This window comes from Cyprinus carpio, chromosome A3 (genome assembly GCF_018340385.1).
Source record: "Cyprinus carpio isolate SPL01 chromosome A3, ASM1834038v1, whole genome shotgun sequence".
Taxonomy (NCBI): Eukaryota; Metazoa; Chordata; class Actinopteri; order Cypriniformes; family Cyprinidae; genus Cyprinus; species Cyprinus carpio.
The window spans coordinates 34,563,490-34,587,917 of NC_056574.1; the positions used below are offsets into that span (position 1 = coordinate 34,563,490).

General features: G+C 37.6%; 1 protein-coding gene across 1 annotated transcript; it reads left to right on the forward strand.

Annotated features, from left to right (window-relative positions):
- Nucleotides 1–1,124: 1,124 nt before the first annotated feature.
- On the forward strand, nt 1,125–24,251 carry vwa3a (von Willebrand factor A domain containing 3A). Its single transcript, XM_042731523.1, has 33 exons — nt 1,125–1,501; nt 2,487–2,554; nt 2,660–2,726; nt 3,881–3,999; nt 5,565–5,645; nt 5,958–6,012; nt 6,100–6,202; nt 6,308–6,413; nt 7,610–7,735; nt 8,785–8,884; nt 8,969–9,031; nt 9,619–9,750; nt 10,518–10,656; nt 10,901–11,004; nt 11,105–11,185; nt 11,453–11,550; nt 11,698–11,817; nt 14,701–14,775; nt 15,259–15,400; nt 18,243–18,435; nt 18,771–18,841; nt 19,235–19,381; nt 19,995–20,073; nt 20,971–21,075; nt 21,186–21,283; nt 21,359–21,511; nt 21,589–21,697; nt 22,512–22,656; nt 22,875–23,019; nt 23,166–23,317; nt 23,585–23,702; nt 23,855–23,952; nt 24,064–24,251. The coding sequence occupies exons 2-33, from the start codon at nt 2,544–2,546 to the stop codon at nt 24,101–24,103; spliced, it is 3,375 nt and encodes a 1,124-aa protein (XP_042587457.1). The 5' UTR covers nt 1,125–1,501; nt 2,487–2,543; the 3' UTR covers nt 24,104–24,251.
- Nucleotides 24,252–24,428: the final 177 nt, after the last annotated feature.

Here is a 24,428-nt window from a genome sequence, read left to right on the forward strand (position 1 = left end):
CTATCCTGATGGGGAAAAATCACCAAACTTTGCATGCATGAAGAATCTGTGGCTAATTGCATTTTGTGTAATATTTGGAAGCATGAGATGTATGGTTGCCTAGCAACTACTAGTTAAATTTGCAATATTCAAAACATCACCCGGGTTGAGCTAGAGAAAGATTCTCTCACCAGGCTGCTTCTGCTCATGGACCCTTTTTGTCAGTATTTGACATTGAAGTAAAACTAAAAATCCTGAGATTGCTGGTGTCATTTTTGGAAGTGTACTTTTACAAGTTTTCAAAACTTAAATGGATTTGTTCAATTAAAGTGTCAGACTGTCAATGCAATTCAAGGGAATGTAATGTTAAAGGGTTCTTTAGCTTTTCCTCACATTGCGTTTGCTGACAGGTTCTTGGAGGAGGGTTTTGGAAAGAGCTTGAAGAAATAGAGTGATCTGATTTAACTCAAGCAGACGTTACTGAAATCATTTACTGAACCTTTAAATATGGAGCATCCCTCACACTAGCACTTCCTTGTAAAACATGTTTTGGTATGAGTTTAAAATTTGGAATAATTAAAAAAAAAATCAGTCTTGTTAAATGAGGTCTCTTAATGTTTACCAAGGCTGCATTTCTGATAGATATCAGATAGAAATAATCAGATAGATAGATAGATAGATACTAGATAGATACTAGATAGATAGATTCATCAGGTAGGTAGCTAATATCGTAACTAAAACTAGAACCAAAAAAAAATATTTTCATTTAGCTTAATGTTCTATAATTAAGCCGAAATAAGAGTGAATAGAAATTATATATATATATGTGTGTGTGTGTGTATGTGTGTGTGTATATTTGATATATATATATATATATATATATATATATATATATATATATATATATATATATATACACTACAAAAAACTAAAGCTTTAAATGAAATTTGAAAACGGAAAATTAATATGAATAAATTAATGTTAATAAAAACTATAACAGTATTATCAGTGATACTCATAACACTACATTATGCATGATTTTTTTTATTCACAGCTTTGTTTAACAGTAAGGAATTATGCATATAGTTAAATAGATAATAAAATTAATTTAGCAAAAAAAAAAAAAAGATTAGAAAAAATCGTTTATATGTGAAGTTATTTATAAAAAGTGTTTATATCTTCTTCCTTGTAACACATCATCAAGGTTTTTCATCAGTTGTGTAGCACACCTGTTCTCATCATGCTGCAGGAAGCGCTGAAGTCCAGTGCGCAGCGTTCATTCTGAGCAGTAACTGATAACTGCACTGATTCTTACCCGATCACACACGGTCCGCTCGAGCTCGCGAGCTCCGCCACGACGCCGCACTCGGCCGTTGCTATGGAGACGCCTAACAGATCGCGGCTGTCAGTCACTGCTGAGTTTGAACCATTATACATACCTATAATAGATTAACGTTATATAGATCAGTGTTTGAGCCCCACAAGGACATTCAGTGACTTCTGCGCCGCTCGGAGTCTGCAGGTAAACATTCATAACCTTGCTCACCATGGTTACCGCTCTGTTTCCTGCAAAATAGCACAGCTAGCTCGTCTCTACTGTAACCATAGAATCGATTTCTATCTTTCGTTAAAATAAAACATCGTTAAAATACATGAGCAGAGGACTACATCATAATTCACTAATAATAACAACAATAATTATATAGTACTCACAGCCAATACTAAAAGCGCTTTAGCAAACATAAACATAGCAGCAAACAAAATAAAGGTAAGATTTAGTGTTTGAAGGAAGTCTCTTATGTTTACCAAAGCTGCATCTATTTGTTACAGTGAAAACAGCAATAATTAGAAATATTACTACAATTTAAAAGTAACTGTTAATGTAATTGATTACTGTGATGGATTTTTAGCAGCGTCACGTGATCCTTCAGAAATCATTCTAATACGCCGATTTACTGCTCAAGAAATATTTCTTATAATTATAATTATGTTGAAAACTGTTATATTTTTGTGAAAACCGTGGTTCTTTGATGAATAAACAGCATTTATTTGATGTTTGAAACTTTTGTAACATTACGAATGTCTGTATTGTCATGCCTCCTTGCTTTATTAATGTAATATTAATTACCATATAAACGTTTGAAAGGTACTGTAAAATGGTAATGGTTTGTGTAAAGCACGCGGTAACATAGAGACACACTGTAACAAAACAATGTAAGAAGAGCACTCTCGTTAGTCAGGGGATTCTTGTATTTGCTAAGATACATTGATATGATGATTTCAGGCGAATGAAAACTTTTTCAGAATGACAAAGACTCTCATAGCAATTATAACTGGATTAACCTGACTATGTTACAGTAACAAAAGACACTTTTATGGGTCAAGTCAGGCAGGTAACCTTCAGGTAACAACTGTAGCTTTCTATAGTAGAAGAGTGTTTGCAGTATGAAGAGATCAATCCTCCAAGATTAAAGCATTGTTCATAACAATACACTGGTTTCTCTCAGCGCTCACAGAGAACCTGCAGCACCTGGGAGATCCCGCAGAGAAAAGAGCATCTCCGTATGGAGCAGTGGTGAGATTATACAGGTTTAGCCTTTTCTTTCTGTATTCATCTGTGCTAGATTATAAAGAGCCCTTTCTTTTCCTTCTGTTTGTTTCCCTTTCATATCCCTTTCAGTCCCTATGAGTCTGGCTTTGTGAGTGATCAGGCCTCCATGGAAATCCCACCGGTCTTCAGAGAAAATGTAATGGTGACTTGACTGCCACCTAAATTTATTCATGCAGTTATATAATAATAATAATAATGATAATAATACATTTTAAAGGAATAAAATGTACTCACATTCAGGGCATCCAATATGTTGTTGAGTTTTTGTTTGTTTGGGAGTTTGGGAGAAATGTAGCATTACATCACTTGCTCATTAATGGATCCTCTGCAGTGAATGGGTGCCGTCAGAATGAGAGTCCAAACAGCTGATGAAAACATCACAATAATCCACAACTATCAAGTGAAAAGTGTTCAAATTCATCATTTAGACATTTTTACCTTTATTGCTTCCTGTTAAAATACAATTATATTTGCTTTGTCCAATAAAAAAGTCAGGTCATCTGAATCAGGAGAGAAATATGCACAGATCAAGTGAAAACAGTCCAAAATGCTACATTTCTACAAAGTCTGTTCTGATGAAGTAATACATTTATTTACATATTGGATAGCCTTTAAAGGGTTACTCCACCCCAAAATGAAAATTTTGTCATTAATCACTTACCCCCATGTCGTTCCGAAACTGTAAAAGCTTCGTTTGTCTTCAGAACACAATTTAAGATATTTTGGATGAAAACCAGGAGGCTTGAGACTGTCCCATAGACTGACAAGTAAATAACAGTGTCAAGGTCCATAAAAGGTATGAAAAACATCATCAGAATAGACATCAGTGGTTCAACTGTAACGTTATGAACGATCATCTACTGTGATGTGGAGAGACACAGAGGAGAGGAATTGTTGAATAAAGTCATTATTTTTTTTTTCTTTGTGTACAAAAAGTATTCTCGTCGCTTCATAACGTTACGGTTGAATCACTGATGACAGATGGAGTATTCTGACGATGACTTTCATACCTTTTATGGACCTTGTCACTGTTATTTATTTGGCAGTCTATGGGACAGTCTCAAGCCTCCTGGTTTTCATCCAAAATATCTTAAAATGTGTTCTGAAGACGAACGAAGCTTTTACAGGTTTGGAACGACATGGAGGTAAGTGATTAATGACAAAGTTTTCAGTTTGGGGTGGAGTATCCCTTTAAGTTCCATTGCTGTATGAAATCATCAAGCTGGTTTTGTTGTGAGCACATGCTGTATTATTGACCTGTGAATCATCATTCATACTGAGCTCCTGCAGAAGCGGATGGATCATGTTGATGTGTATGAGAGCTCAGAGCACTGGCTGGAGTCGAGCGGTCTGGAGAGCTGGGGACTGTCTCTCTCTCACCTCCTGTCACTCTGCACCACTGCTCCTGTGTAAGTTTACACAACAATAGACTCATCGCACCCTGTCTACACCAAGAGCAATGTGAATTCTCAATCTAGAATGCTCCCATTATAACTAACAAAGCTGTCAAAAAGTGTATGAAATGACTGCAGATTTGTTTGGCACAGGTTATGTCATCAACAACAAACTCCCCATACGCTATCTCTTCAAAATGTTGTTTCAGAACAGTGAATTAGTTTGGGTCTGGTAGAATTATAATTACCTGCTGTTCTTAAAAAAAAAAAAAAAATCAGGTAACGAGAATGCAAGCTCAATATTTTATTTTTATGAAATTATAAACCATGCTTTTAGATTTAATACACACCACTAATACAGACAGTAAACCAGCCACTATTTGACAGAGAGTTACATTTAAGATAGTATTGTGGGGCTTCTTTTACAGGAAGAAAAGCACAACCTTATGAAAAATAAATGTGATTAACTGTATTGAATGTGCACTTGTACTTAAAAATACAGTATATTGTTAAAGAACTGTCCTTGGACATAATATAACATTAAAGAAATAAATTGTACTTAAAGAGAACACACTTTCATGACTGTTTCTTACATACATTTCTTAAAAAAGAAAAAAGTTACATTTTAAAACATTGTTTTAATCATCTTTCGTCATGCTTTAAAAAAATACACTTATTTTAAAGTTAACTAAGACTAGCTAATTAAAGCACATGTAAAGTACTTGATTATAATTGTAACTGTAGTGTGTTATTTGATATTACATTTAATGTTACTATATTTTAAATGTACTAAATTATCATTACAACATTCAAACTCAGTAGAACTGACAATTAAGTATATTTTTGCATGAATTCTCATACATTTGGCAGTACACTTTCTTAAACCATATATCAATAACACTAGAATTATTATGGCATAACATATAAAGATGTAAATGGGTCAAAAAACAAACAAACAAAAAAACAACAACTGGAAAACATTACTTTGTCAGAAAAGCACTCTAAAGTGCAATTTAATTCATTTAATATAAATGTAAACATGCAAATAAGTATCAAAACTTTAAATTCAGTTCTCACTTAAGTATATTTTTAATAAAGTATATTATTTCCATAATAAGTATTATTTTTTAAAGTATGTGCTAAGGCATAAAAATTATGCCTATTTTTTGATTATCATGTTGTTATGCATTATGACTGTAAACTGTCAGTTTGTGCCAGTTAGTTTAGTCACGATTAATAAAAGGTGCTGGACCCAATGAGTAATGCTTTCAATTCAGTGCATTAATGCTTTTAATGCTCTCGTGTTTTCATGTGTAATTGGTGGGTCCAGATATTTGTATAAAACAACTATTGTAAGTGATAGCAGTTCTAAGAATTTGTGCGAGAAATGTGTTTAATTGTCTTATTCTTTATGCAAAACATTGCCTTTTTTCATTTGCTTTTGGTGAAATATGACTCTGACATGTTCTTTGTGATTTTTTTCCAACAAGTACCAGACTGTAAATAGTGTTCTCTCTCTCTCTCTCTCTCTCTCTCTCTCTCTCTCTCTGTCTACAAATGAATACACCATAATATATCAGATCTGAGAGAGGAGACGGGGTGAGCAAACAGATGCACATCAGCAGTGAGTCACTGGCAGACTTTGAAGAACAGCTTTACATGTGAGCATCATCTCCTCCACTGCACAGTCACCATGATGATACTTTATCCTTCTCAGTGCTGCTGAATGCACTACATGTCATAGGCCTGTCAAAAAAAGTTGAATTAATAACATTATATGACAAAATACATGACAGATTAACTGATGAAATGAATCACAATGATGGGTGCAGTAAATTACTGAAAAGACACAGGTGGCTTTAGAACACCACTGACAGATCATGGCTCATGATTTAAGGTGTTCATCTTATAACATTGTTTTTTTATATATATAAAACCCCGAAATGAATTTTTAATTGAGGTTTTTTTTCTAGTGCCATTGAGATGTACCATGATCAAATCAAGTGGCTCAGTCAAGGAAACAGGAAGGTAAATTGAATCCCTGAGATCTTCGGTCCATGGATCTGGTTTAAGCAGAACGTTGATGTCCTGTGTTGGTTTGGTTTGATCTGTCAGGTGTTTGGGGTGGTGAACGGGTCCCGCGTCGGAGTGCTCGTTGACACGTCTGATTTGAACTGCTGTACAGAGAGACTAGCAGATCTACAGCGAGAGCTTCTAGTAGGATCCCAAATGAGTCATTGCTTCAACTGCATGCTTAATTTATTCATTTAATCAATTACACTCCACACATTTTGTTTTCTCTTTATACTTCAACAACAAAAAACCCCAATTAACAACAAACTCCCCTCAAAAAAACAGCTGCATCTGCTGTCCTACGGCTCAGAAGTCAGCAGCCTTTGGGACAAACCACAAGATACCTGTCTACTAAGGTGGGTGACGTTGTTTCCACAACACAGATCACACACAACTCATTTTTTATAGATGTCTAATTGAATATGTGCAGTGTTATTTTCATAATACAGACAGTGATCATAAAAAAGCCCTGACATCGGGCCATTATTTTCATTAGGATGCTTAGTGTCAGTTTATAGAGACTGCTTGTTTTATTTTCGGTTTGTCATGAGGGATGAGTGGGCACATGTGAGAACAGTTTGTACTTGTAATAGATGCCAAGAAATCACTAGAGAGAAGAGGAGAGGATGAAAGGGCAGGGGGAGATGAGATAATGAGAGGAGGCCGTGGTTCTAACACACACTTTAAACAAGGTTTTTGGCCTCCCGTCATTCAGAATGAATTATTCATCAAGACATTTGTGCTTGAAACATGGTGATGAAATGACTGCTGTCCTTACTGAAACAGAACCTCATATGGGACTGTGTATGGGCTGCAGCTCACACAAAGAGGGAGACTGACCTTACAATTGATTTCAATAGAGCTGACATTAGCATGTTGTGAAGATAATAGTGCATGAGTATCTACATGTAGATACCTCATTTATCTGCTCCAGACATGTCAGTGTGTCCTCCTTCTTGAAACAATCAACATTTAAGAATCTGCTGATCACTCACACTTACAAACCAAAGAACTTTCATGGAAGATGCAGCAATATTATGTGGCCTGATGAGTGTTAGGCAACGTGTGTATACTTGCTCTCAAGTGTTCGTGGACTGACTTTGACCATTCCAATAGCAGTTATGCGCAACAAACTTGCATATTTGTAAACAGGTTGCATCACTTCTGGTTCAGGTCTTTTTTACATGCTTCGTTAAATACAGAGCATTTTTACAGTTCTCAGTTAAAGTTACAGTTATCAGTTCATTCTGCTGTTAGCAATTTTTCCAACAAGTGGATGCAATGAGACCTGTTTTCCTGTTTGGCAATGCTTCTTTAGACTATGTGTAAAACAAAGAATCTTGGACAGCAGCACAATACGATACCTAGCTCTTGAAACAGTCTTCATGCTGGAAGCTTGTCTATGATGCTGCCTACGGAAGCAGCTCACTAGGTTTTGGAATATAGCTACAGTATCTTTTTTTTTTGTTATGCTACATGTAAAGAAACATGAATGAGTTTGCTGAAAGTCTTCAGCAGGAGGCTCTTTCTGAGTGAACACATGCTGTCTCAGGCTCAGGGAGTGCTGTGCATGGGTCATGCAGCTGCGGGCAGGTGGAGGCTGTGATATCCTGCAGGCGCTACAGAGGGCACTGACCCACTCAGAGCTGGACACACTACTCATCATCCTGGGTTCTCGGTGAGAGATTGTCTTCCTGTGATGAATCACTGTTTCTTAACTTAACTTGAGCCAGCCGCCTTTTCATTTCCTTCACATTCACGGCCGCCTTTAGACATATTTGCAATCTATTTTCCTTAAATAGTTTGAGTGCGATAATTGGTAATGTCTGAGGAGATGGTTTAAAAGTGGCAGCCTAGGCCTATTTCCTCTCCCAGCATAATAGAGCGCAACAGCGGGGTTATAGAAGTAAAAATCCTTCTCATTTTCTCCATGGAGAAACAGATTTTAAGTGATGACATATAAAGTTTTCAAGACAGATCCACCATGAATTGTGAGGTTGTTAAATGGGTGCTATATTCGTCTGTAAAAGACAAAAGTATGGAAGCCCGTATCCGCCACTGAATAAAAAATAAAACAAGTCATAATTGTGACTTTATAACACACAATTGCAAGTTATAAAGTCAGAATTGAGAGTTATAAAGTCAAAATTCGCAATTCTATATAACTCGCAATTTTGACTTTATAACTCGCAATTTTAACATTATAACTCTCAATTGTTAGTTTATATCACGCAATTCTGACTTAACTCGCAATTTTGACTTTATAACTCTCAATTGCTAGTTTAAAGTCAGAATTGCAATTTGTGAACTCGCAATTCTGAGAAAAAAAGTCAGAATTGTGAGATAAAATGTCGTAATTACCTTGTTTTATTTTTTATTTATTGGCAGAAACGGGCTTCCATACAAAAGTCAGTGCAAGGTGGAAATATAAATAACTCAACAGCCCGCTCCCATGAAGCATTGCAAATCACATAATCTAGTCTCTTTACACCCTCTTTTTTTTTTTGCTTCAAATCAAATGTTTCAGGCTCATGATGTAGTGGCTTAATTTGGTTCTTGACTCAGAACTCTGTATCACAGAAAGTTAATGGAGAAAATAAAAAGAAAAAATACTTTGGAAACAAGGCAGCTGAAAATGTGTGGCCACTGTTTGCAGTTTAAGTTACTGATGCGAAATTATGTTTGGAACCTTATAATGATTATCTACTGATTATTTTTTATTTTCAGCCCTGATCAGACAGCAGATGTCATACATGATTTTTTAACTCAGAACCAAATACCTTGTGTTCATGCGGTCGCCTACAGCTGCAGCAGTCCAGCCGCCATTGTGAGTATCATCACAGACGGTCTTTATGTAATATGCAGAGGGACATTTCTCATTATTGTTACTGATTGATGTGTCCTGTTATAGGAGACTGTGAAGCAAATGGCAGAAGTTTCCGGGGGGAGATATCACCTGTTTTCTGCTGCACTGGTAATCTGTAAAAAAAAAAATCCTCAATATATATAATCTCTTAAATTGAAATGAAATCGAAATTACATACAGTGGTGACACTGTATTCAGACACTGAAGCCACATAAATTATACAAATTTTATTCTATTAGATAACAAAATAAAATTAAAGTGACATTTATTTTGTCAAACACTTTTCAAGCAAATAATTATTTACAAATGTCTAAAATTATATAAAATGTCTTTATTTTCCAAAGGTGAACAAAAGTCTTATGGGTTTGTAACAACATAAGGTTGAGTAAATGATAACATAATTTACATTTTTGGGTGAATTGTCCCTTTAAATGTGGTTCTCTCGGACACCCGTGTTTGAAAAGAAGGATAAATGATTTCATCTGTCCACCAAAACAGTTGATTAAAAAATGTTGAAGACGAGTGAAGTTAGTGAAGAGAAAACCTCCTGCAGCTTTTGATTGCAGATGATAATTGCTTCGAAATGTTGTTCTAATGGCCTTCAGACATTTTTGTGTCGTAAGTGTTCAAATACTCTGTTGGACCACTTTATCTCATAAATAGTGTAGGAACATCTGTGTGTGTTTGTCTAATAGGGTGTAGTGGACAGCAGTACAGATGTAGACCTGCTGTGGGCGGAGATTAAAGCAGCTCGCAGTGTTCTTACCCAAATTCAGAACATGCGTCAGGGTCGACTGGGAGACACAGCTGTCACTGTTGATTCAGAGGTGATCCTGCAAACATTTACATACCTTCCGTAGACAATTACAGAAAAGTACTGTGTTAGTAGAGTGATGATATTTTAGTACAACGGTTTCTGATGCATACCATGAATGACCCTTGTGAAAAAGATGTGCCCTTAATTCTACTGAATGTGCATTCCAAATCATAAAAGTGTATTTTTTGAATAAACTGTACTTGCCAATAATATCAAATTAATGAAAGTGTACGTAGAGCGCTCGTTCGTGACTGTTTTGCAAGTACACTTTTAAAATGTGCACTTTGTAATAATATCAGTGTTAACTTAGTATTACTTGTTATTACATTTAAAGTTAATATATTTAAATGTTCTGATTTGGAACTTCATTGGTACACGTGTTTTCACAAAAAATGTATTAAATACATGACATACATGTATTTACCCATAACATAAATGTTCAGTTATTATACAGCTTAGTGTCCGAAGATATTACATTAAGTTCACACTTAAATATATTATTTTAAAGCATGCTATTTCTGTAATAAGTACTCTTTTTAATAGTATGCTAAATATACTTCTTTTTCACAAGGGTGAATATTAATGCTGCATTCATGTACCCTAAGAAATACTAACATGGTATATGTCCAGTAAAACATGGTATTGCTATGGTACATGTCTAAAAATTATACTAGTACCATTGCACTTTTGGTTTGTGAAATTTAGTGTTTTCTACCAGTTTACTCCTATGATACATACTATAAAGTTATGAGACCCGGAAACTTTCACTTTTCACAGGTCTCCACAGGTTTGGACAGTCTGACTCTTTCTGACTTCAGTCCTGTAAGTTCTGCTCTCAGTGCTCCACTGTGTATCCAAACCACAGGCCCAGTACCCACCAGCTCCAGTGAATGGCTGAAGACCCACGGCCTGAAGGGTATCTGCCATGCCATGCCTTTTCAAAGTCTGATAAGAGAATATCTGTTTGATTCACTTTTCAGTATTTACACCCCCATTCACTTCTGTGATGTTACAAAATTATTGACATATGACAAATGTGACATTTTCAAGAGAGCACAGTCAAACATATTTGCATGAGTCAGTTTAATTGCCAGTGTATATCTTGGGTAAGTCTCTTTGATCAGAGTGGTTAGTCTTGACTAACAGTTGTGTTCATGCAGCTCAGAAGCTGGATCTGTATCAGCTGCTGGCTCGTAATGCCTATTCTCCACAAGAGATGTTTGTGCCAGTCTTGGGAAAGACTGTTTCCTCTACAGTTCACGAGGTGATGAACATGTCCTGCTGCATTTATGAATCCAGTTTGAGGCCCATCTGTTCACCTGTACAGCAGACTTACTGAACTAACTCAGTGTGCTTGTCTGCAGCGGGTCATGGTACAGTTTGAGTGGCATGATGGAACAGTGAAGAATCTGCATGTCGATCTTCCATCACTGCAAAAGTACCAGGTACATTTTTTAAACCAAAAACTTCATATACCATACATAGACCATCTAGAAACCATATAAAACCAGCTGCAGTCCTTCAAGCATTGTAAGTAATGTTTGCTAACCATTTTTCTAACCTCCAACTTGCTAACTTGGCCACAATTTAACTAAAATGACTAAAGAAAATAGTACAATGTATTTCAATGTGTTTTTTTTTTCTCCATCTGTTACGAATCTTTGGCATTCTGTAGTTTTCTCTTTGTTTTGTCTTTCATGTGTGGCATGCAGAAGCGACTCATGGGTGCTGTGCATCTGTTTGAAAGGAGAGTTCAGTGGCTGAACCGGACGGGCAGCCAGCAGATATGGGGAACCGTGTGTGAGCAGAGGTGAGAACCTTTAGACAGTATAGATATGTCTCTATTATTTCAACAGCACCCTGCAAAGTGGACTTTACAAAAAATCAGTGCACACTGTGTTGGGTTCCTTTGAACTGGAACTCCACTTGTAGTTCTTCTCTGTCTTTCTCCATGCAGGGTGCAGGTTCTTCTGGACATGTCTGGGATGAACGTCCACTACCAGCTTCATATCCAGCATGCCATCCGCATACTACTGCAGGAGCAGCTGGCTGATAAACACAGCTTCAATGTCATTGTGTAAGTCAAACTCACCAATTTTGAACACACTTACACACAGTGATTCCACCAAAAAACTTTCGAGCTTCAAAGGGGTCATATGACATTGCTAAGAAAGAACATTATTTTATGTATTTAGTGTAATGAAATGTGTTTATGTGGTTTAAGGTTCAAAAAACATATTATTTTCCACATACTGTACATTATTGTTGCTCCTCTATGCCCCGCCTTTCTGAAACACATCGATTTTTACAAAGCTCATCGGTCTGAAAAGCGAAGTGTGCTCTGATTGGCCAGCTTTTCAGTGCATTGTGATTGGGTGAATACTTAAAGTGTGTGATGGAAATGTTGCGCCCCTTAAAGTGTGTGACGGAAATGTTGCGGCACAACGAGACAAAACCAGTAAAACCCATTACAAACGAGGCATTTGTTGCATCCAGTGGGGACATAATTACTGATTATAATGACTTATATGGTCTTTTTACGCATAGCATTGTGTATCTTGCCGCGTAAACATAAAACCATGTCTGTATTTGTGACTCGCCTTTGAATTGTCAGTGGGAAATTCTTTAAATATGAAAACGTACTAACAGACTGTGAGTCAGAACAGCCGGGAACTCTCCCAGGTTCAGGAAACAGTCCTCCGTAAAATGCCCTGCACACATCTAAATATTTGGTTTGAACTGTTCTTAAACAGTGTTTTAACTACAACTTAACCACTGATTTCTAGTTGTGTCCACACACAGTGTCTCCACAACATGGCGGCGGCGACAGCAACAATGCTACAGCGAGAATCAAAGTGACACCTTCTTTCTTTGCGTGAACATTGCATTTTAGGAGTGCAAATAAAACCACATCTCTACGTATACAAGACTTAACTCGTTTAAACAGGCGTTTCAGGGGGGCGTGGACGAGTCTTAACTTTTATCAAGAATATCTCTTTGGGTTTGAGACTTTAGTCTTTGCAACTTTAGGGATCTTATCTATTCACAAACAGCTTGTAACACTCCAAAGAGAAAGGAAAACTTGAAATCGCATCATATTACCCCTTTAAAAAATTCATACAGACATCAGAAATGCAATCCATATTTACCAAGCAGTTTAAATGAAAACCAATGAGGTTTGTTCTTGCTTTTAAGCACGTACAGTTGAGCTGCTAACCATATCTGATGTGCACTGATCAATGCTTAAATGTGAATAAAAGCTCAATTTTTGTTGCTTTACAGAACGACTAAAATGAGGAAATCTTGAATCTAGACAAATGATAGAGATGGCTTTGATTTAACATTTAATTCCCATACATCCATTTGTTTTTTAGTATAGTTTTGATGGTGGTGTTAATCCTAAAATGTGAACAATAGCAAAACTAAAGAATAAGTAGATGTTTTTATCAGGATATTATAGAGTCCAGTCTGGTCTGCAGAAAAAGGAACACTGTAAAAACTAACATTTGCATCTATACATTAAATTGATATATTAATACATTAATATTATTTGAAGTCTAGCGCAAAACAGCTCACATAAATGCAAATGATAAACTATCTGTGTGTGGCACTGCACCAGAGCAGCAAAGTTCAGGTACAAGCAGGAATGGACCGGCGATAGGGAGTACTGAGACTTTTCTCGATACACTGGTCGACTTGTGGTCCAGCTGTCAATCCCACATTTAGATACCAAGTAAATAAACAAAGATTTTAATAGGAGAAAAAATTCTGACATCATCTGACCTGCCTATTTAAGCTGCAGTGGTGGATCCTGGCAACAGAGTCAACAGTTTAGAAAAATGAATAGGCCTATATATATATATATATATACACAGTATATGAACTAGATAATAGAGCAGGCAGTAGCTTTTTTTTTATTATTCTTAGGTTGGTACAAGTGTCAGGCTGTGTCCGTTTTGCTCCTGATATATATCAAAGTACTGTGGTATTACCACCGGATGGCTAGCACGCTCTCTTAATAGTAAAAGCTCTTTATTGGCATCTATGAAAGAACCTTTCCTTTTCACAATAGGGTAAAAAGGTTCTTCAGATTCTTCAGAAAATCTGGTTTGGGAACCAAAAATGGTTATTCTACTATATAAAGCATCATTGTGAAACCCCCTTTTGGGGCCTTTATTTTTAAAAATGGTACATTAAATTGGCCCCTACAGCTGGCCATCCAATACAAATGCCTATACAAACACATCATATTCATAAATTGCTTTACAGAAATCAGTGCCGGTGTTCTTTATTAATAACACAATCATATCTGCATCATCACACAGAGGAAATGAAGGCAGTAATGGGCCAGTATAAAGCCTCTGTGCCATTTATCGTCAGTCTTCAGCAGTTGTCTGCTCCTGTTTTAGCATAGTCATGAGCGATCTACTTTAGTCTGGCAGAAATAGAAGTCTTAATAGATTTTGCCTGGGAGCGCAGCACACATACCTGCTCTTAATACTGCAGAGCAGCTGCATGGCTTCACTCCAGAGCACTTCAGCATGTCACATGACTCAGCCACTTACCTGTTATTGAATTTGTTATCTCAATTTGTATTGTGGAGCCACATTTACAAACACACATTGTGAAAAGTGTCATTAATGTTCTTTGAACTCTTTATACTTTGTTTAAAGATGTAGTTCCATGACTTGATTGTTTATATATGGACAGTAAATGAGCAGGATGGAAATAAATAGCCACTGACAGTGAGCTTATATTAGGACCCTGACTTAATGTTCATTTTAATGTTTATTTTAACCATACTTTAAAAATTAACAATATTTTATTCAATATATTATAGCATATTATGCCACGAAGTGTACTTTTTCGCAGGAATGAGTAACATGTAATCTGTCGAGTTAATTTCCTGTTTGCTGCCACATTCACTATACTATATGTGATCTGTCAATGTTCATCACAGTTTTGGATCAGATGTCAAGTCGTGGCAGGAGAAGATGGTGCCCTCCACCCATGAAAACCTTCAAGCTGTTTGGCTGTAAGAGAGGACAGGATGTGCTTTTGACTTCACAGTCTGTTGTTCTCTCTCTCATCTTCTGATTTTAAATGCCTTTCATTAGTGTTGTTTGTTAAGGCGTCACTATTGCTATTGCTCATGCTGCACTACCAGATCAGATTTTGATAAAAATGACTGAAATCACAAAAAACAAAAACAGCAACAACAACAAAAAACCTTAATAGTAGTTCATCCATTTCAGGCATTTCATTCTGTGTTCACTTAGTCTTACTCCATTTAAGTTGTGTATTTCATTCTAGCAATTGTTTTTGTTCCCAAGTTCAGTTTAGTTTGAGTTCATCCCAAAACAGTAAATCTGTGCAGCTTGTGTGCATTTCCTAATATAGCCTGTTCTGCTTTTCAAGGTCTAGAGTTTAATTGAAGCCTAGAAAGAAATAGTCTTTTGGTGATAAATCTTTTTACTTACAAGCTCTGAGACCTCTCTCTGTGTGTGTGTGTGTTCAGGTGGATTCAGGCAGTGGAGTGTGTCGGGGGTCGTAATACTCTGGCTGCTCTACGATGCGCTCTAGAGGAGGAAGAGCAGGAAGAATCATCACTGACTCGAGGCGTGTACCTCCTCACCACCGGCATGCCAGATCAACATATGGTTAGTTGGACAGTCACGGTTCATTTTAATCATTAGCAAGCCAAGGTCCTGTCACACGTAGTGCTCAGGATGTGGATTTGTTGTCTAGTGGCGGTCATGTTTCTTGTGGTCTTCACTTACTGTATTTTGTTGAGTTTACAGGAGCATTTTTTATTTGTTTATTGAGTTTCATTCTTTAAAGTTAAGGGAATTAAATAAGAACTATTCAATGCAGCCCAATGGAAGAATTTTTCATCCAAAAAAATAAAAATTAGCTTAAAATGTACTCACCCTCAGGCCATCCATGATGTAGATGTAGATGAGTTTGCTCTTTCTTTGGAATAGTTTTGGTGAAATCACTTGCTCTGCAGTGGATCCTCTGCAGTGAATGGGTGCCGTCAGAATAAGAGTCCAAACAGCTGATAAAAACATCACAATAATCCACACAACTTCAGTCCATGAATATTTGAATCCCAATTTTTAATCGTCATGTTGCTTCCGGGTAATAGATTAGTCTTCCATAATTTTGCTTTCTCCAATGATTCACTCATCTCGTCTGAATCAGGAGAGTAATATGCACAGTCAAATACATCTCTAAACAAATATGTCAGTGATGTGGGAGGACAACAGGGGATGGACTTTTTCCCCCATTATTATTCACTTATTATGGATTATGGACTCATATTTTGGCCAAAAGCGATGGTTTAAAGTTAAAACATCTTAATGATGGATGTTTTACAAACACGCAGCTTTTTGCTTCAGAGGACATTAATCAATGGACTGGAGTCGTTTGGATAACTTGTGGATTATTGTGATGTTTTTATCAGCTGTTTGGAATCTCATTCTGACGGCACCCATTCACTGCAGAGGATCCATTGATGAGCAAGTGATGTAATGCTACATTTATACAAAACTGTTCTGAAACTCAGAAACTGTTCAGAAATTCATCTATATCTTGGATGTTCTGAAGGTGAGTAAATCTTCATCAAATTTTCATTTTTCAAGAGCCCACTTGAGACCCTTTTGTTTCTCACAGGACACAGTTAACAGCAATGCATGTAATTAAAACTCATATTTAAAACTCTCTATTTAATTAATCTTTCAAAATATACTTAATATAAGTGATACTCATATAGAATAATGTCTAATGAAAAATTTACCATTTTGAAATTGAAAAATAAATGGACATTTTAAAACTGTTTAGTTAATGTGTTAAAGTGTGTTTTTATTTATTATTCAATTAAAAAGTAATTAAATTCATGTATTAAAATATAGTTAAATACAATAATTAAACAATAAATGTTTTAAATGTGTATTCATTTGTCAATTTAAAGAGCAGGTCAGATGGTATTTTAAAGTGTCCTAATATTGTGTTGGAGTGCCCTACAATAGGTTTAAATGCATCTAAGGTCAGAAAACATTTTCTCAGAATATACATTTAATATTAGAGTCATTTGCCAATGATTAGGAAATGATTTGTTCCCAACAAGTTTGGAGCAAACCCCTCCCTTCCTCAAGCCTACTCTGCTCTGATTGGTCAGCTGGACAAGACTGTTGTGATTGGCACAGAGATGAGTACTTGAGCCAGTTAGCCAGCGCTACCATTGACAAAGCACCTTTACATAAAACAATATAGTGCTCCAATCTGTTCTTATGACATAAAATACAAAAACACTTATGCAAGCGAATCGTGCCCACAGCTAAAGTTTAGCTGCTAAACTGTGAACACTAGGTGGATACGTTAGCCGAGTGCTAACGTGACTAACTGATGAAACAATACAGTTTGTAAACCAAAATATGTCTACTGTAATGTTTGAAGAACGACAGACAAATGACGCTTGGTCTTAACTTTTAATCAGAACGCAGAACAGTTGTATCACAGGAGCAGCAGCCGAAATCACTCATCTCTCCCGCATTAACCCTGTAACACTGTTGGGGGGCCTCCTGTTGGGGGGCCTCCAGGAACAAGGTTGGGAACCACTGGTCTACAATAATCTACACATTCTTAGGAAATAGTGGGTTCACAGCGAGTTATCAGAACTACTTCAGTAAAACAGTAATATTGTGCTTCACCTGGAAACCTAAAGCTGCACTAGGTATACATCACATATAAGCACAAAAACCTGATATTTTGAGCACTCAATTGAAAATGTACACATAACGTATCAATCATACTTACAGGTCGTGGTTCAGAGAGCTTGTTAGTCCAAATTAAGAAGATTAGAAGCCTACAAAGAAAAAAGCCAAGATTAGAGAAGAAGTCTTTGGTAAAATGACATGCACACAACAAAAGGTTAGAATTGTATTTCTGTGGTATCCTTGAACCCAGCGTCTTCTAAACATCATGTAAACACACTAACTAGCGGAAGTGTTTGTGGGCAGGTCAAACTGTATAACCGTAACAGGTAAAAGATTCGAAAATATAACGACTCGTAAAGGCGATTCAGAACCGACTCTCTCATTTGAGAGACAATATCTTTATTTATCATGCACTTTTTTGATTAACAACTTTGCAGATTGTTTTCATTTAAGGATAGCTACGTTATAAACCTCAAAATAAACAAATTACAAAAACCAAAAAGACCTTCTCATTAAAAACTGCTTTATTTCTTTCAAATTTATGTTCAAATTATTATTATTATTCCTAGTCCTCCATATTATTCTTCACATTTTGATATAGTGATGAATTGCTAAAAATCATGTTGAGCCCTTCAAAAATAACAGTGCAAGCTGCTGCTGCCCTCTGCTGTTCAGAAATAAAAGGTGCAATTTCTGTATTTTGACACAGTTGTATCTTCACATTTTTCTTCTGCAAGCTAATATCAAAAAGCAGTCACAGTGTTTTTTATACTCTCATCCTCAGGTTTCTGTCACTGCTTATGTGTCCGAGCGCTGCAGCGCATCAAACCTGAATCTCCACGTGTGCCTGTTCACTGGAGAGGAGGACACTGCCCGCTGCCCTCCGCCCCGTTACGCCACCCGGACTGAAACCGCCCGGGCTCTGAGCGGCCTGGCACACGCGGGCAACGGACGCTTCCTTTGGATGACTGAGACTGGTGAGAAGAGACTGTCTGAATGATACGTGACTGACTTTTTCAGGGAAGATGAGTTTGAAGTAGAAGGTAGGACAGAATTACAGGAACTACTGTAAAAAGAAGTTTAAGATTAGGATGGACGGACAGTTCATCATTCAGTTTTATTTCGTTGTTCAGCTTTTGAGACGGTGTATAAAGTCCCTAGAGCTGCTGTTTACTTGAGCTCTGAATGTTGTGCTGCTTTTGTCTCTGTCATGTGTACAACACATGCTGCCTGAACCCAGTGCAACTTACAACGGGAAGTCTTGTGTTTGTTCAGTGGAAAATATGAGCCTCTGCCTCGTCTTTCCCCGCAGGCATCGTGGAGAGTGATGACATCAGTGCCCTAATTGGAGAAATGGAGATGGCCGTTAATTATTTTCAGAAGGTGAGTTCAGAGCAGTGTGATCCGGGCGCTTTTCTCACATGCCCTGTATGTGACCTGTGTCCACGGTGTCTAAATAATTCATGGGACCCCGAAGAAAAGTTTGAAACGCCTGCAAGAAGTGATCAGTTGTTGATGTTTAGAAAGGTTCATCCAGGTCTTTGTGTTCTGAAGATGTTTCATCGCTCATCCGAGCTGCGTCATCATCTCTTCAGTCAAGTCCAGTTGCTGTTAAAGTCACAGTGAAATCACATTTTTCCATCAGATTACCAAAGTAAAATGGATTGCTAACACCATTTTACGTTGACTTTATATAACCTGCAGTGGTTGCTGATGCTGCATAACTGTAATTCATCATACATTGGACTTTCATCCATGTTTGTTTGTTTTCTGCAGTGCTCTGAATTAATGGACTCTCTGATCCAGAAGGGCTCTGACAGGGGTTCAGGAGAAACAAGTACCCCATCCATCAAACCCCAGGCCTGGACACGCAAAGCGCAACTGCCATCTCCTCGACCCACATCACTCAGCCTTGCTAGACTGGTCAGATCACTCTCTTCATCTCACCATCAAACATGTTAAATGCTTGTTCCGTCATACTGTCTGAAATGCTGTGCTGAATATGTTCAACAGCTCTCATAATGCTTCATTACTACTATAATCAGTAAGACCTTGCCTTCTTCAGCTAGAGTTTACCAGTGATTAGTTTCACATAGCCAGACTTTTCAAGTCCTGTTCAGCTGATTCTAGCTGAGAGCCATAATGAAAACAAGAACTCTGACATGCAAAGTGACCAATCAGTGCATTTAGTTGATATGCGCTTTTTTTAAGTACAGGTTTATTTGATTACAGTCTATGTAAACCATCTTAGAAATTCATGCTGGTCTAAACTGGTCTTTTAAAGGAATATGAACTTTGTCAGCGTTTATTCATTCCAAACCTGTAGTTATTTCTAACACAAAAGAAGATATTTTGAGGAATGTTGATAACCAAAACGTTTTGGTGACCATTGACCTTCACTCTATGGGCATACAAGTCTAGAACAACATGACGGGAATAAATGATGACAGAAGTTTCATTTTTGGGTGAATTATAGCTTTAAAGACTAATGTTTTCATAATGAATGCTTTTTCATCATGATGTATGACGTGAACAGGAAAGCAGGCAGAAGAGCAGATTGGCACAGAGCAGCTTGGCTTGGAGGCCGAACAGCTCTAAAGCAGTTATCCCACCAGGTGTGATGACTTATCAACATCCTGACTGTAATTATTAGAGATTACATACCAAATGCTCACTATTTGCCACGCAAACTGATTCTAAATACATATAAATAGATTTACATTTGCTTTATATTGCTGCAGATAACGTGACTCATTCTGTCCATGTCAGATTCTGAAAGCATGTCATTAGCCTGGTTTCCATCCAAAGTTGCGAATTTAACTTATGTGCAAAATAGGAATATCACACAAACAAGTCAAAGAGAACAAAATCATCATTTCCTGAAAAACTGGCACTATGCATTTACTAAGAAAAGTAGGAGAAGCTACTGAATATAATAATTTTCATATATAATAAATCACCTCAGAATGAGCAGACGAAACACAATGAATGTGGTTATTGCTTTCAGAGGTGGATGCTGCTGTTTGGGAACGCAGTCGTTTAACAGTTCTGGGAGGTAATTGTACAGAATTACTTTGATGACAAACTTTGCTCTGGCATTTCTGAATGACCCTAACAACATTTCAGATGCTGTGTAACAAGATCAGTCTGCTGGTTAGTCGGGATTTGTCGTCCCATAGTGCAAAGTCACATGACTTTTTTGATGCACTTGGAGGAATTTATCCGCAAAATGCATTTCCATCTCCCATTATTCACATTAACCCATTTTCGCACAAGTCAAAAGCCACCTCAAGTGAGTGTAAAAACTTTTTTTGTGAATTAAGGCATTTTTATTCGAAATTCAGTGTTTCCATCACTCGATTCTGATGTGATACTTCAAAATGCACATAAAAGCGGGGTGATGGAAACCCAGCTAATGTCTTGTCTCAGTCTAAAACATCCTCTGATTGATTCTCAGACTAAATGCTGGACTAGTTATTTGACTCAGAATATGTAATTGGTCTTTTTTATAGTCCGATCAGCTGATATCAGCACACCAGCAGGGCCGCCAAGGTCTGCGGATCAGAGGAAAACCAACGTGTCTCAGTCTGTCTTCTTCATGGAAGACGGCAACTTGGGTTAGTGGAAATGGATTTCCCTGTTTGTCTTGCCATAGCCGGAAAATTTGCACATGAGATCCACACATATGCATTATTGGCTCATATCGTTGATCGATTGTCCTATCTAGGTGTTGTCTTCAAGAAATATCCAAAACCGAAGAGTGTGCGCAGGTCTATCACCACTGTTAAACTACCAAAACATGAAGACATCTGTTCAACTAAACAGGTACCCCTCCAGAATTACACGCAGGAGTCAACAATGGAGCAAAGGATTCAATGTTTATGTTTTTGTATCCTTTAATGGCTGAAAAGGTTTGGTATCAAGAATCTGAAGCTGGACCTTCACAAACTGATATCTGGACCTGAATGCTGCCATCACAACAAACTGGTGCCGTCCGTCCAGAAGAGAGTGTCTGCGAAATACTGCGCCATATTCCCTAGTGTCCAAATCAATGTAAGCAAAGTGCAGTCTGACATCATACTAAACATATGTTTTTACCATGTTGCCATATCTCTTAATATTCATCATAGGGGACTGTGAAACACTTGCATCTGACTTCTGGTGAGTTAAAGCAGTACCTCAATCAGACTGAGAAGCTCATGCAGCGTTACAGCCAAAGACTGGAGTGGTTACTGACAGGTACAATACATGTATCCATCAAAACAACGTTAAAAGATGACTGACCAAAAAAAAAGAAAAGTGTATGGCTCTGTTCCAAAACTTAGTCATGTGCCTGCACAGGCATAATTTAAAGGGATAGTTCACCCAAAAATGAACATTTTGTCATTAATTACTCATACTCATGTTGTTCCAAACCTGTAAGGCCTCCGTTCATCTTCAGAACACAAATGTTTACGTCATTTACGCTTTGATTATAATGAAAACAGCGTATCCGTGTGGCACAGCTGACCTAAAACAGCATATGTAATTTACGTTCAGTGGGTACTCTCCAAAATGGCACTAGGGTGACGCACACGCAGGAGAAGAATTGTTGAATAAAGTCGTTATTTTTTTCATTTGCACACAAAAAGCATTCTCGTAGCTTTGTAAAATTACGGTTGAACCCATGATGTCACATGGATTATTTTACTGATCTCCTTGCTATGTTTCTGGATGTTGATCGTGTAAGGACCCTTGCTGTCTATGGGAGGGTCAGAGAGCTCTCGGATTCCTTAAAAAATATCTTAATTTGTGTTCCGAAGATGAACGGAGGTCTTACGGGTTTGGAACGAAATGAGGGTGAGTCATTAATGACAGAATTTTTATTTTTGGGTAAACTATCCCTTTAAGGGTTGATAGGATTCTTGCGGCGTGAAGGCAGTTCCAGAAAGTAGGCTGTGTGAAAAGGATTTCAGTCAGCAGAAAACAGACTGCATGGATGCTAACTAGGTTTTGGAACAGATCCTATTTCATCTCGTTTTCCTGCCGTGTGAATCTTTCCATTTGTGAGCAGGCAGCAGGCGTGTGTTTGGATCGGTGCTGGAGAAGATGGTCTGTGTTCTGCTGGATGTGTCTGGATCTATGGCTCCCTGCCTCCCTGAGCTCCAGAAGGAGCTGACTTTACTGATCTGGGATCAGCTGCATGCCAACAGCGTGAGGTAAACTCTAGAGGGAGGTATACAAATCTTCACATTCTCACATACTCACATACCCATCTTCCATTGGTTGGTCAAACAGGCCCAAACTCACACCATACCTGTAGGATGAGGGAAATTTTCCGTTGGCTTTTGCTTTTGCTCAGTGGCGTGGTTTGTGACGTGCTGAATTTAGGTCTGTTGACAGGTGTCTCAGTGACTGATCTGTGTGTGTGCGTCAGGTTTAATATGCTGGCGTTCTCTGGAGAGGTGCGGATGTGGCAGCCGGCGTTGGTTCAGTCCACAGAGGAGCTGTGTGTGGAGGCAGTGCAGTGGCTGAATCAGCTCAGCACACATGGGGCTTCCTCCACACTACAAGCACTGCAGGTACTCACAACAATACTCACAATAATTACTTTTCTATATACCATTATTACACAGCTCTATGGAAAAAGCATGTTTAGCCCTCTGCTCAGCACTCAGTTTTTCTTGTGTTTGTAAGTGTGACTGTGTGTCGTGCATCTTTGCTCCAGGCAGGCTGTGGCTTTGCAGATGCTGTGGGTCTGTATCTGATCACTGATGGGAGATGTGACTCCAGCCACAGTCGGATACTGACAGAGATTGAGACACTGAGACAAGAGAAGGACTTCACCGTCCACACTATCGCAGTCAGCTGCCATGACAGGTGAACTCTGAGCCTGCATTGGTGGCCAATTGTATCGATCCTTCGCCAAGAATATTTTGAATTTATTCTGGCAGCTCATAATTTTACCTTAGTATCATCTGTTCAGACTGCATATCAAAAATCCACTCTTGGATGGGGTTCAGAAACCAGTTGTCTTATATCAGAAACACTTTACTGAAGTTAGTAGTGCAGTGGTGCATTGAAAGTATATGTTACAGTATGTGCAATAGAGTGATTTTAAAATCTGTTTGAATCATTTTTAAACAGAGCATGCTGTGAGTTTCTGAAGAGTCTGGCCCATAAAACAGGAGGACGCTTCCATCAGGCTCCTGAAAACACAGATCCAGCTCTTATCAGAAAACTCCTGTCAGATCTGTGCAGTGCAGTATGTTATTTTTAAAGAGAAGTGCTCAACATTTCTTAAATATAATTCTAGTGCATGAGAATTGGTTTGTAGTTTTCAACCTGTTCAAATGCATTCCTGCCGATTCATTGTTATGAAATGATGTGCTTATTCTTGGGTTTCCTGAATCAAAGGACCCAGTGCTTCCAAAATGTGAGGGGGATGATCTAAGGAAACTATCGGAAGAGATTGAGAAGCTGAGATTGTTCCAGAAACAAGCTAAAGCTTTCAGGTTTGTGTTCACTCAGTGCTTATGCTGTGATACACAGGCCTGGTGTTGATGTATAACGATTGCTGTTACTGTAGACTTTTTAATATGGTAATTTGTGTTTTATTTTCATAGGGAAACTATTTTGGAGTCGAGGAACCAGAAGGGAACATAGACGTTGATCTCCACGCTTGATCAAAAATAACTCTGGCGAAGGCCTACATAAGGCCTAATGTAAAAGAATTTGCTAAGAATTAAATATGGCTTAATAATATTATGGAAACATTGTGAATAGATATAAAATATCATGGTTGATAGAAAAAGAAAATTTTATATGTAGCATTAAATGTATTTTTTTTCATGAGCTACAACAACAACAAAAAGTGTAAAAACAAATGTATTGCCAATGTATGTACAATGTAGCATCAAAACAGTTGGGGGGGGAGGGCAACTAATTTGTATTATTGAAAAATAAATTGTGTAAAATAGATGCACCAACA

What these genes read in the sequence shown, in the direction of transcription:
- vwa3a (XM_042731523.1), top strand. An exon ending in TCAGTCAAGGAAACAGGAAG is followed by an intron (nt 6,013 to 6,099) that starts GTAAATTGAATC and finishes TTGATCTGTCAG; the next exon opens with GTGTTTGGGGTGGTGAACGG. An exon ending in AAACAAGCTAAAGCTTTCAG is followed by an intron (nt 23,953 to 24,063) that starts GTTTGTGTTCAC and finishes TTATTTTCATAG; the next exon opens with GGAAACTATTTTGGAGTCGA.